Source organism: Denticeps clupeoides, chromosome 18 (assembly GCF_900700375.1).
Source record: "Denticeps clupeoides chromosome 18, fDenClu1.1, whole genome shotgun sequence".
In the NCBI taxonomy this organism is placed as follows: domain Eukaryota; kingdom Metazoa; phylum Chordata; class Actinopteri; order Clupeiformes; family Denticipitidae; genus Denticeps; species Denticeps clupeoides.
Genome location: NC_041724.1, coordinates 4,961,203 through 4,974,311, shown reverse-complemented (window position 1 = coordinate 4,974,311; position 13,109 = coordinate 4,961,203). Strand labels below are relative to the sequence as shown.

General features: G+C 44.6%; 1 protein-coding gene across 1 annotated transcript in view; it reads right to left on the bottom strand.

Annotated features, from left to right (window-relative positions):
• Nucleotides 1–13,109, bottom strand: part of pigg (phosphatidylinositol glycan anchor biosynthesis class G (EMM blood group)) — a 67,634-nt gene that overhangs the window by 13,904 nt on the left and 40,621 nt on the right. The window contains exons 9-10 of the mRNA XM_028960308.1: nucleotides 12,362–12,792; nucleotides 4,805–4,996 (exon numbers count right to left, since the gene is read on the bottom strand). Of these exons, the coding sequence (XP_028816141.1) occupies nucleotides 4,805–4,996; nucleotides 12,362–12,792 (623 nt within the window). The remainder of the gene's footprint in view (nucleotides 1–4,804; nucleotides 4,997–12,361; nucleotides 12,793–13,109) is intronic.

The window sequence follows — 13,109 nt, the reverse complement described above, 5'->3', positions numbered from 1 at the left end:
TAAATGCAACGTAAATGTTATCAGAACGGGTCTAATGCTGGGGGTGGTTTTAGACGACACAAGAGAGTGTCCATATCAAATAGATTATGACTATGCCATGCTAGTCTGGGCTGTATGACTCATGCCGAGGGTAGACGTTCCCAGACGGTCATTTGCAGCTCTTTCTGTGATAATAGTGCCTCTCGAGCGAGGAGACACGATCACCAGTCTGCCTCATCCGGTATTTCAAGCCTTGGCAAAGTGATCCGTTCAGGAATGGCACAGAGAGCTTTGTTTACATGCTCCCTCCTAGATACATATTAAAAAGCACGCTTAGCTGTTCGCAGATTAGCTGCAAACAAACAAGACAACCCCCAGGCTGAACGATGAGCTGCAGCTTCACTCTTCCTGCCGACTGAGACTTTGTTGATCACATACCATTTCCAATTTTTTCATTTATCAGACGGTCAGAAACAGTCAGTAGTTACAAGGACAGTCCCCCAAAAGACACTCAGGGTTAAATGTCTTTCTCAGGGACACAATGGTAGTAAGTGGGGTTTCAACCTGTGACATTGTGGTCTTCTGGTTCATAGGTGAGTGTCTTACCCGCTTGGCTACTTCCAGAGGCCACGTATGCAGCAGGAATATGGGGCGATATGAACTCAGTCACTCTGCTGTTCAGTAATCAGGATGTTTGGAGTGGCACTAACACAGACAGGCAGAACTGATCTAATGCGCAGAAAACAATCATGTCTGTCTGAACGGCAAAATTTGCATTTTCCACATAACCTGAAATGAACTTCTGACACACCCCAACTGCAGCAATCAGAGCGAGTCAGCAACACCATGTGTGTGTGTGTGTGTGTGTGTGTGTGTGAGAGAGAGAGCGAGTGTGTTCTACTGAGAACTGAGAACATCTGTTTCCATCTTTAGCAGAGATCTGGGTGCATCGCAAACGAGGCGTCAGCATAACAAACCTCCAAATGAATCCGGATAAAAATAAGCTTGGCTCTTTATGCAGCTGAATGAAGGGCGACAGTACCGTCTTCCCATCTTCACCTGCTGTTTATTCAGCACATCAGGAACCAGGGGAGGTGGGGTTTGTGTGGTTGGGTGGGGGTGGGGGTTAGGTTAATGATCCAAGACCTCATTACTTTATTACCAGGACTCCATCTGCATTATGGTACATACTAAATTGTTTCACAAAAACACTGAAGCTGAGTAAAATGTTGCTATATATCAGTGCTTTCCAAACTTTTTTCCCAGAAGCCCCCCTGCTTGTGTCCAAGACAAGCAAGGACCCCCCAACCCCAATTCCTTCCCACATACATGCATTAAAAGAATAAAATGATTAATTACAAACTCTTTGCCAAAAAAAACCCCAAAAAAAACGCATTTGTACATTTTTGTTCTTATTCTCTTTGTTTTACACTGCAGACTATATACAGTCTATATTGGAGCTGTGATCGTCCCTAAAAGGTTACGCCTAAGCCCTCACTTGACTTGACTCTTATGCTGTGTGGTGCATTTAAATAAATGTTTTTACTGTGCCATTTCCATACAGCCATGACCCTGTGAGGTCTTGCAATGTACAGATTTCACCCTGTCAGCATCCACTTTCGTTAAAAAATAACCTTTAATAAAACTAATGTACCACATGCGAAACACGTTTACCAATAACCAGTAATACAATTCTGCCGAAATTAACTCACAGGTCTTTTATCTTTTAATATGAAAGGATATGTAAAGAGCAGATGAATGGGTGAAAAAAAAACATTGCATTTAAAAAAAAATATATAGAGGAATTAAAACTGATTTACATCCTGGGACACAATGTAAAAACATTTTCATTTCCTCTAAAAATTGAGCTCATCAATTCCAGCCCACACAGGTTTTATTGCATCCTCTTATCCAGCATGTCGTGTGGGGATTAGCAGCGATAAATCTTGCTCTAAATGTGTGCCATTGCCTTGGCTGCCACATTACACATGTGATTTGGACAGTGCCCCCCAATAAAACACATCTGTCATTTCATAACATAAGAGATGAAATGTTATCGCTACAGGTGGAAAAAAAAAAGTAATGTCCAAGCTGACTGTTGTCGCTTTAAATGAGCACCATTTATATTTATTAAAATTCCATTTAATGCTTTGAAAACAACAATTTCTCAGTGCATTTCTTGAATTTAAACTTCCAATTAAATGATTATTATTAACTGAATTAAACTTGGTTAACAAAGAGCCATATTCATCCACACTTACTGATGGCCACTGCCAAAACACACGATGCCTGAATTTCTTCTTTCTGTTACATTGATAACAATATCAGTAAATATTGCATATGAGGTGGAAAGGTCAGCAGGGGGAAGATACCCAAGATTTTTCCTCTTTTTTTGTGTGTTGGCTGGTGTATGTGCATCTCTCGCTGATGACCTTGACACCAAACAGCCTGTGAACCTTGCTCCTGCAGATGGGTCATGATGATGTTGAGCCGACTCTTTTTCAAATATGCTGTGTTGCTGCTTCTAATGGATGTTTCTAATGGAGGTCCTATCTAAATAATTTAGCGTAAGGGATACTGAAGGCAGAGGTCGAAAGACAAAAAGAAAAGGGTCACGGGGAGCGCAGACAGCACGACTGTATGAAGGTAAACTAACAGGGTGCATTCACCCCATCTCTTCACTAAGTAGCTCTGGAAATAATACAGTCTGACGGGAAATAGATTTCTATTTGTAGGGGGGGGAAACATACTGAAAGAGAGAGGAGGGAAACGACTCACTTTCTTTTTCAAACAGAAGAGGAACTAAACAAATTATAACTTTACCCCATTTGGATCGCTGAGCTTACAAGAAGATGCCTAAAATAGACACATTCCTTAAAAAGATATATTCGAAAACAGGACCTTTTTCTTTTTTTCACATGAAATCCAGCAAATCTGTGGTTTGTTTGCTTATCTAACAAAGCAAGATGGCTGTGCATGACAGAGTGCGAGCTCATTAATCATCAGGAGCTCCTTTATTACTGTTCTCCTCGCCCAGCGCCAGCACGTGCAGCCAGAGACAGGCCAGTAAAACCTCACCGTTAAAAACAAAACACCCAAACCACTACATGTTGTGCTTGCCCAACAGCTAAATTTAATCAAGCTTTTATGTTACGAGTACAGGCGCCCAGCCTTCAGATGCTCTACAGGGATATAGTTTATAAGCGTATTCTTGAAGACACTCAGATCCTTACCCATGACCATTTTCCCAGCTTCGGTCACTGAATGCAGTGTATTTCACTTCATCTGGTTTTAATGTTATGGCTGATCTGCGTACCTGCCTGCAGCTGTCTGACTTGGATGAGGACACAAACGGCATTTTTTTTTTCAGAAATTCATTACATTAACTGAATGTTTGGTGCTAATGAATAATCAATAGCGAGTTTCTATTTGTCCATGAATTCTGCATTGTTTTTCTTGATGATATTGCTTGGGACACCACATGACTGCTGTTGCAGTAAAAAGCAGGAGAGCAAATCCATCACAGCTGACACAAAAACACAAGGGTACAGCCACCAAACGCCTCACCTCCACCACTACACTTGCAACTGGTGATGGTGGTGGAGCGACAGAGAGAGAGTGCCACCAAACGCCATACCTCCACCACTCCACTTGCAACTGGTGATGGGGGTTTAGCAAGAGAGAGAGAAAGAGAGATGGCTGGTGAAGGTGGTGGAGCGAGAAAGTGAGGCAGAGTTCCACCAAATGTCACAAATCCACCATTCCACTTATGGGTGGTGATGGTGGTGGAGAGATGAAATATGCCACAATCATAAACACAACGTGGAAAGCTGTGGTTAATCATGTAAAGGTTTTGGTCGACATGCATCTTTGGATGTTCGGATGTGGACTTGCATGAATACACACACACACACACACACACACACACACACACACACACACACACACACACACACACACAAAGACAGACTGGTCACTGCCAAACTCGAACTCAAAAGAGAACAGAGTGGTGGTCAGTGAACTACTAGAAATACTAAAAGGTTACCAGGGCAACATAAACAATGTGGGTGGCGATTAACAAGTTAATGCCACCATGCAGGTGGAAGCGGGGTCCACTGCTACAGAGACCAGAAGAAACTTCACCCTGTCCTACACTCACAGCACCCTGAACAGCCAGAAGAGGCGAAGTGAGGAGTCCGAGCCCTCAGGGCAGGTGAGGAGGAGAAGGCGAAGGAGTCGGCTTTAATTAGCCGGCAGAGGAAGTGGAGAGGAGGGACGTTTCGCTGTGTCAGGGAGAGCAGACGTTGAGGAGGAAGTGGATGTAGTGCAGGGTTACTGGCAGCCAACCGCAGCTCATTACTCTGCCGTGGTGGACTGGCTGGCAGACTGGTGGAGGCACTTAAGCACCCAGCCAAGCAGAGCTGGGGAACTATAAGTGATTAGTGATGCACGTTGTGAGACAAACAAAATACTTGGCCACAAAGAGCAAAATTATCATTCCATGTCTTTTCAATGAGGGAGGGTGTGAATATAAAACAAATTCTAAAAAAGGCAGTGCAGTGGCTTATGGGGGCCCAATCAATAATGCGTCCTTGCTTTGCATATATATATATATAAAACATGTATAACGCTTACAGATGAACCAAAACTTGTTTAAAAAAAGAATGCATAAAAAGACAAATAACCACCTATTGAACTTGACAAAAGAGAGATACATACTACGTACGTGTGATCTCCATCCCGGTCAATAAACGTTCGCTGCTAAAAACGGCGCAGCAGGTAATTGCTACCACATATTACGATATTGAATTAGTGGCCAACTTACTTGGACGGGGCCCGGCTGGTGTGTTGCCATGGGAACAGAATGTTGCCGACGGCAGCTCGGTAACTGTAGACTCCCAGCAGGCCGAGGGCCAGGGCAATTTTGGACACGAGGGAACATCTCCGCTGGACCAGGACGAAGACGAGCGCCAGGGAAGCCACAGCCAGCAGGGAGAGGACCGTCTTGTGCTCGCCGCTACAAACAGCAACAACAGCAAAAAAAAAACCATAAGTAGCTGTCAATGAGAAGGCCACTCACAACACGCCCAGCCAGGAAACAATTCCTCCACGCATTTCAAGCACTTTTTAATTAGAAAGTCAATGAATGAATTACGCTCCATCAGAACAGCAGACCGCATTAGTGACTGGAACACTAAATAGCTGCGGCGAAATCTCATTTCCGGCCAGAGAGGCTGAAAATCGAGTGAGTGGTACACGGCTGACGCCTCGCTAAGTGTAATAAAAGCACGAAAATGAGCTTCCACAAACATTTGTCAGGAACAGCAGAAGTATGGTTATGCAGTCATGCAGCCACATAAACAGGATTGTCTTGAAAGCGGTGAGAAAGTCTCTGGCGTGTGAGCAATGTGATTAGCTGGGATGAATCCTTGGAGTAACAATCAAGCTAGACGTTCTCAGTCCGGTAGTAGCCAAGCGGATAACAAAGCTGCCTGTGGACCGCATGACCACATAGCAGTAAGTTGCTCCAGCAGTAATGGTTAACATGTTATAAAAGCGTAATTGATGATATATGTCATTAAACCACAGACTGTAAAATAATAGAAAAGAATCACTTTATTCTTATTGTATAATAAATCACACTCATTATGTAGCTCGTGGAGCTCATAAAGCTACCAATTCACGTCGTGTATACCGAAGGACTATATAGACGACAATAAACAAATGAACGAAATAAAATAATAGATCTTCAATGTGGCACCACATGGTTTTCTAACTCTGGTTGTATTCACTCTACAGACATTCTACAGACTTTTAAATATAAAGTAAAGTGAAGTGATTGTCATTGTGATACACAGCAGCACAGCACACGGTGCACACAGTGAAATGTGTCCTCTGCATTTAACCCATCACCCTTGGTGAGCAGTGGGCAGCCATGACAGGCGCCCGGGGAGCAGTGTGTGGGGACGGTGCTTTGCTCAGTGGCACCTCAGTGGCACCTCGGCAGACCGGGGAGACATGAGACATAGGACTCCTTTGTGCCAATGCCCCACTGTAAATGTAAAAGGAGATTCCAGCTGCCTGCGTGAGTAGAACTGTGATCTGCACGGTTGTGTGTGTGTGTTTTGGGCCCATGCAGGTGGTGGGGGGTAGCAGGCGGGACACAGGAAATCAGGTGGGTGGTGTGGTGTGCGGGGGGCACAGGGCATTGACGTGAGGTTCCATAGCAGGGCACATCGGCCTCCGGCTCATTACCAAAAAGAATGGAGGGCAGGGGAACAAGAAAAAGAAGATTTCATCTAGAATCCTCCTGACACTCATCAGGATGCTGCCGAGCTGTAGGAATGTTAATGGGGTCGGAGGCAATCGGGATTTTAGGGCTGGATGCCTTTCCACACATACTTCCAGACATACAGCGCTTTTCCGGGTTAGAATAGCCCCCCCCCCCCCCCCCCCCCCCCCCTGAACCTCCGTAGCGTGTATGAAAGAAGCTATTAGAGTCTGTTTCCTCCCTCCTTTAAGATGCTTTTCTTCCTTTTTTTTTTTTGTTCCTCTTCTGAGAGAGGTGTACCGTGCCACGGCTCTCAGGCGGTGTAGAGGACTAAATAAGCACCGCTGGGCAAATGACTCACTGCTATTAGAGACATTTATATAACGGCCATATTATAAACAATCCATCTTACTGTGTACATCAGCGGCTCCAAAACATTTACATGGAAGCGGCGGCGCCTGGTGCGATGAGGGGCTAATTAGGCGACGGCCATTCACTGGCTCGTCTGGACCAGCCTACAGTGGGCACTACGGGCAACAGCAATCAGCACAGAAATTCATGGAAACAGTCATTTCTATTAATTTGTTGATTAAAGGAATGTTTCCCCAATCAAGAAGTGGAAAAAGTGATTTGCAAATGTCAGTCACGCAGCCAGGCAACTGTCTGTAATTAGGATGTTCAATTTGCAAATAAATTGATTTAATGTATGTTATTACACAATATCGGCCTAGCACTTGTATGTGAGTCTTGAAATAAGCATCCAGTTCAACAAAGCACTACACCACGGCCATTATTTGAACTGAGCGCTGATTTAGTTCTCGTGACAGAGGAGCTCAGAAGTGTATTCTTGTTTCTGTTAAACCTGCCACACCACTGACAGCTACATCAACACCAACAGGAAAATGTGACAAGCAGCACATTTTACATACATCGGGGGGGGACGACAAATTTTCCATTAGAACCACGCACGGTGGGTGGATGACTGAATGTTTAGGCTCAAATACAGATAACCATCTGAACGAATAGTGCTGCACTTGGCACCAGTTTAAAAATAGTGCCCAAAGTGAAAGTGATTTATTAATTGTGACACAGCACGGCACCCAGAGCAAACAGTGAAATGTGTCCTCTGCAGTTAACTCATCACCCTTAGTGAGCAGTGGGCAGCCATGAAAGGCGCCCGGGAAGCAGTGTGGGGGGACGGTACCTTGCTCAAGAGGACTTCAGAGGAACCTTGACGGGTCTGGATTTTAAATCCGCAACCTTTCGATTATGGTTCCGTTTCTTTAATTGCTAGGCCAACACTGCCCCCAGGAAATCCTGGACTGATACATATAGTCAAACAGTTTTTTTTTTGTCATTGTGATAAACAGCAAGCACAGCACTCGGTTCACATAATGAAATTTGCCCTCTTCATTTAAACATCATGCCTAGTGATTAATGGGCAGTGGTTAGGGTTGTAAGAGAGACAGGAAAACACATAGTGAGCAGTGGGTGGCCATGAAAGGAACTTGGGGAGCAGTGTGTGGGGATGGTACCTTGATCAAGAGGTCCTCAGTAGTTCAGGATTTTATCCCGCAACCCTTTGTTTATGAGCCCACTTCCTTACCCGCTAGGCCACCACTGCCCCGTGATTGATCAGCTCAATACTGAAACATTTCTATCCTGATGGTAGGGTTGTAAGATGGTAGGGTTGTAAGATCCTCCTTCGCCAGGATCCTGTTTGTGGACTTCAGCTCGGCGTTCAACACCATTGTGCCTGAACTCCTCACCTCCAAACTCTCTCAGCTCAGCGTGTCACCTGCTACCTGCCAGTGGATCACCAGCTTCCTGACAGACAGGAAGCAGCAAGTGAGGCTGGGGGAGATCACTTCTGGAACACGGTCCCTTAGTACTGGTGCCCCTCAAGGATGTGTCCTCTCCCCACTGCTCTTCTCCCTGTGGCTGGTACTCTGGTGCAGTCAACACAACCTGGAGCTGAACACGCTCAAGACTGTGGAGATGACAGTGGACTTCAGGAGACATCCTTCAACATTGCTCCCCCTCACCATATCAGACAACCCGGTGTCTATTGTGGAGACCTTCAAGTTCCTGGGCACCACCATTTCCCAGGACCTGAAGTGGGAGACCAACATCTCCTCCATCCTCAAAAAGACCCAGCAGAGGATGTACTTCCTGAGGCAACTGGGGAAGTACAGTCTTCCACAGGAGCTGCTGATCTAGTTCTACACTGCGGTCATTGAGTCTGTCCTGTGCTCCTCCATCACCGCCTGGTATGGAGCAGCCACCAAACAGGACAGGATCAGACTGCAGCGGACTGTACGGTCAGCAGAAAGGATCACTGGTGCCCCCCAGCTCTCCATCCAGGACCTGTACCTCTCAAGATCCAGGAAAAGGGCAGACCCCATCTCAGACCCCTCACACCCTGGACACAGGCTCTTTGACCTGCTGCCCTCTGGCAGACATTATAGAAGCCAGCCGACACAGGAACAGCTTCTTCCCCCTCGCCATCTCCCTCCTATCACCTCCATCATTGCACAATGCACTTTATGTACACTTGTGTATAGGATTTAGTTTTTTGCCTATTTATTTAATAAAAAGTAGATATAGTTATTTATAAATCACAAACAAATCCACACTTACCACATCCCTGCACATTGTTGTTGTTGTTGTGCTTTCCTACATTGTACTTGAGAGACACCATCTACCGGAATCAAATTCCTTGTATGTGCTTGCACTTACTTGGCCAATAAATACGATTCTGATTCCGATTTTGAGACATGAAATGCATGAATATCATGATCATCTTAGGAAAGGACCTTTAGTCAATAGATCTCATCGTCCCTTGTGGGAAAGGGAGCAGTTCATGGTTCTGCTTCTCATTTTCAATGTCATCTGCACAGCGAGAGCATATAATATACACATTTTGCAAATGCTTCTTGACCAGCCACTGCAGGTGTGCATTATGGGTACTGCCCATAATGAATCTGTAAATGTTTACAGCGCAGTAATTCATGAATTAATGAAGCACCTCTACAGTAAACAAAACTTAGCATGGCAACACTGACAGACACTTTTATTTGGCCAGGGAACAGATTAAAAATAGCAACGCTGTCGCATCAAGTGTGTGCAGAATCTGCAATAAAACCTCGATTTACAAATATAAATTCCCAGCACATAATTTGGACACCAGATGACCTACTTTACTGCAGTGCTGCTCTACCAAGCACTGTTAATTATGCATTCCACGCAAATACCAATGCAATACAGAAGTATCAACAAACAACAGGCCTAAAGATCTTTAAAACCTGTACAGATGGTGCAGGCGAGGGAGCTCAGCGCTGCTCTACTGTTCGTTCCTGAGCTTTGGAGTTTATCTGCGAATATCGGTTAGCTTCCACTCATCAATATTCCCCCTCCAGCTGACCTCTGCTGTGGAGACTGGCGTCCGGCCACCGCTGCACTATAAAAGAGCCAGCCTCCATTATCACTGCCATCAGTTATTCATGTGCGTTGGCTGCAGTCCATTCAAACAATGCTTCCCTGCTTCTTCAAAGTTCTGGGATGTGAGGAGTTGACACAGCTTGGGTGTCTTGCAAATAGACAGGTAGTTTCATCTAGTCTACTGGTGTTTGCCCTTGTTGTAAGAACCTGCAGCATTGGGCAAACTGAGGTCACTAATTTGAATTCATTCATTGCACTCATTCCATTCTTTTATCTATCAACATTTGAAGGCTCTTCAGAGGAGGGAGAACCAGGGACCCGTGGCACCACGCCATCACTGCGCTCTTCAGGGACGGCCCTGTTAAGGCGCGACAAAACAGTCCTTAAAGTAAAGCGATGCCAAGATCTGCCAAGATCTGCCTTGGCACTACTCTGCTTGTACTTGAAATTCTGCAATTAGATCGACTTTCATTTCTGCGCCCAAACCAGGACACAGCTAATGAGCTGGAATGAAGCTGGGAATCTGCTGGGTTCTGAACCAGCCAAGCCATCTGTTTGTTTGTGTTTGGCCACACTGGACGTGCGCCTTCAGACTGGCACAGGGGATGGGTTCTGCACCAAAGAGTAGATCACATGGCAGCAGGGAAGCTCACAAGCTTTCATTCATGTTTTACCAGTACACGCATTTAAACCTACGCGCCCATCCAACTCTTTTCTTCCATGTCACTCCATTTCATTATATGAACCGTAACATCGATACTTAAACTTGGGAAATCCAGCACACACAAGGCTAAACGATGGAAGCGGAGAATTGCAGACCCAATTTGAAGCTTCTTCGGGCTGCAATTAACTTCCACGTCTCTTTTATTGTGAGGGTATCAGCTCTACTCCTCACACTAAAGGCCTGGAGTGATGGGAAGACCCATGCAATTAAAGCTGGTCTTGGTGGGACTTGACTATAACATAACGAAGCTCAGGGCGTCCTGTGGAGCTTCTCAGAGACTGAGGTGGCTAGAGAAGAGATGTGGAGCAGTATTTTTGCCTGTCAGTGATTATTATATTTTGACTTGTCACTAAGGCAGAGGGTCTGGGGTGGTATATTCTTGCAGATTATACCTTGGAGGAACATAAATGGACGGAAAATTGACTTACTTTTTTGAGCCTGCCCATAGTCAGAACCATATTATATGATTTTAACACGCATATAACCTGGTCATAATGGTGTATATATGGAGTATTTTCCATATAGTGCACTCAAGAGCAGGCTAATGGTGGAGGCACAATTAACATTCCTCTTTCAGGCTCTTGACAGTCAGAAATCCAGAGCAATGTGACATGTGATCCTTAACAGATGCACAGCTCCAGCTGAGAAAATCTTACAAGATGCTACAAGAATGACAATAAGGTACCACTTGTTTTTGCTTGATATTTCTGAGTAACGTAGCCCTCCTTTTAAGATAATGTGTTGAATAAGCTGTTGAATAATGATGCACCTTCGTTTCTTGATGCGTAATACATAGAGTAATATCATGAAATCTTGACATACATGTAACTAATAATCATGCATGTAAAATTTACAAAAAGTTATACAAAGACTGTTTATTTTGCAGAGTCACTGAATCTTAGAATCGGTTTAAAGCCTATTTTAGCATATTTAATTTTTGGATGACAGGAAATACTTGACTCTTTTGCAGAGAGCAGAAGAATTTCACCCGAAAGTCCACTAGCATTCTCTCTCCATATTTCCTATTGATTTGTAATGAGATTTCCTAGCCCTGAAGGGGAATACCATTCCAACATCATAACACCACAGAGCCAGAAAAGAGTTTCATCCGGCCACGGAGCTGGCACTGAACTCAGCCTTGAGGACAAAACGGTCAAATTCGGCCTCATCAGAAAACAATATCGCTTTTCACCTGACCTCAAACATTTTGCGAAACCCCATGTAATGTAATAGCTATCAGTGCTTTTCAAAAACCACTGTCTGAGAGATAAGTGAGCTACTGTCCCTTTTAATAGACGTCCACATCAGCAAGAATCCAGCTATTCATTGACAGAAGACAGATGTGTGTGTGCTGACTGAGACGTCACAAAACATTTCATATTAAATGCTAGCTTTGGTAATGTGTTGTACCATTTTCCTGGGTAAAAAGAGTGGATGGATATTATTGAGCCTGTTGAGATCACAACAAGCACTAATGTGATCATTATATCTTTCATATGGCAAAAGTTGAACCCTGAATGTTTTACAGACTACCTGTTGTGTTGAAGGATCGAAAAGAGGACAAAAGAAAAAGGGTTGCGGCTTAATATTAATGTGCATTCAGAAAGTATGCACAGCGCATCACTTTTTCCACATTTTGTTACAGCCTTACTCCAAAATGGAAATTCCATTTCCCTCAGAATTCTACACCCCACATTGACAACATGAAAAAATTAACTTGAGATCTTAGGAAATATATTTAAACTGAGAAACCATTATATCTAAATTTTAACTCTTCTGAAGAGCCTTCAAATGTTGAGAGATAAAAGAATGGAACGAGTGCAATGAATGAAAAAAATATTAATTTTTTACGTACATTATTTGTACTCGTTACCCTATTGTAATCCCGGACATTATATCTCCCTGAAATAACATCTGAAAATCGCTATAGGTCACCAGTCACTCACTTGTTGAGCCAGTGGCTGAAGTCTGGTAGATGGGCCCACTGGACTCCTGTTTGGTTCAGGGAGCGCAGGAGGCGACAGCAGGCCAAGGTGAGCAGCGGCGTGGCCAGGGCCAGCCACTTCTCTGAGCCGGCGCTGACCCCCAGCTCTGCCACCGGTGAGAAGGAAGTGGAAGCGTCGTCGGCAGCATTGTCCCCCTTGGTGGAGGGCAGGAGGGGGCCTTCATCTTCACCTTGGCTCAGCCTCTTCTTCTCCCGGAAATATTTGCGGCAGACATCTTGGAAGACGGCCAGGCAGAGAGTATTGAGCAGAAAGTACCAGGTCTGGTGCTCCTCCTCCACAAAGCTGCTGGATGCCAGGCTCAGTGTGTGTCCCACGGTGCCCAGCAAAAGAAGCACGTCCAGTTCCGACAGCCTCCAGTCTCTGCCAGCGCTCTTCAAGAGACAGAGAAAGAGGGATATTAACCAAGAGTGCATTCAGGCAGATGACAGGGCAAGACTATTGAAGTTTCGTAGGTTAGATGATCACCTGCATAATCAAGACAATCGAGCTGCGTCACAAAAGCCATGGCAAGTATTGTCTGGGGCAAGAGATTAAAAATGCTTTTTACAGCAAATGAGCTTTTCTTTACCAGGTACAGACATGGTGGCCATTGTAAAGCCATTGACAATGACACAAAAGCCTGTCCAAGTTCCCATTCATCAGCAGTTATGTTATTGATATACACCTGAAAAGATTTGGTATCCAAACA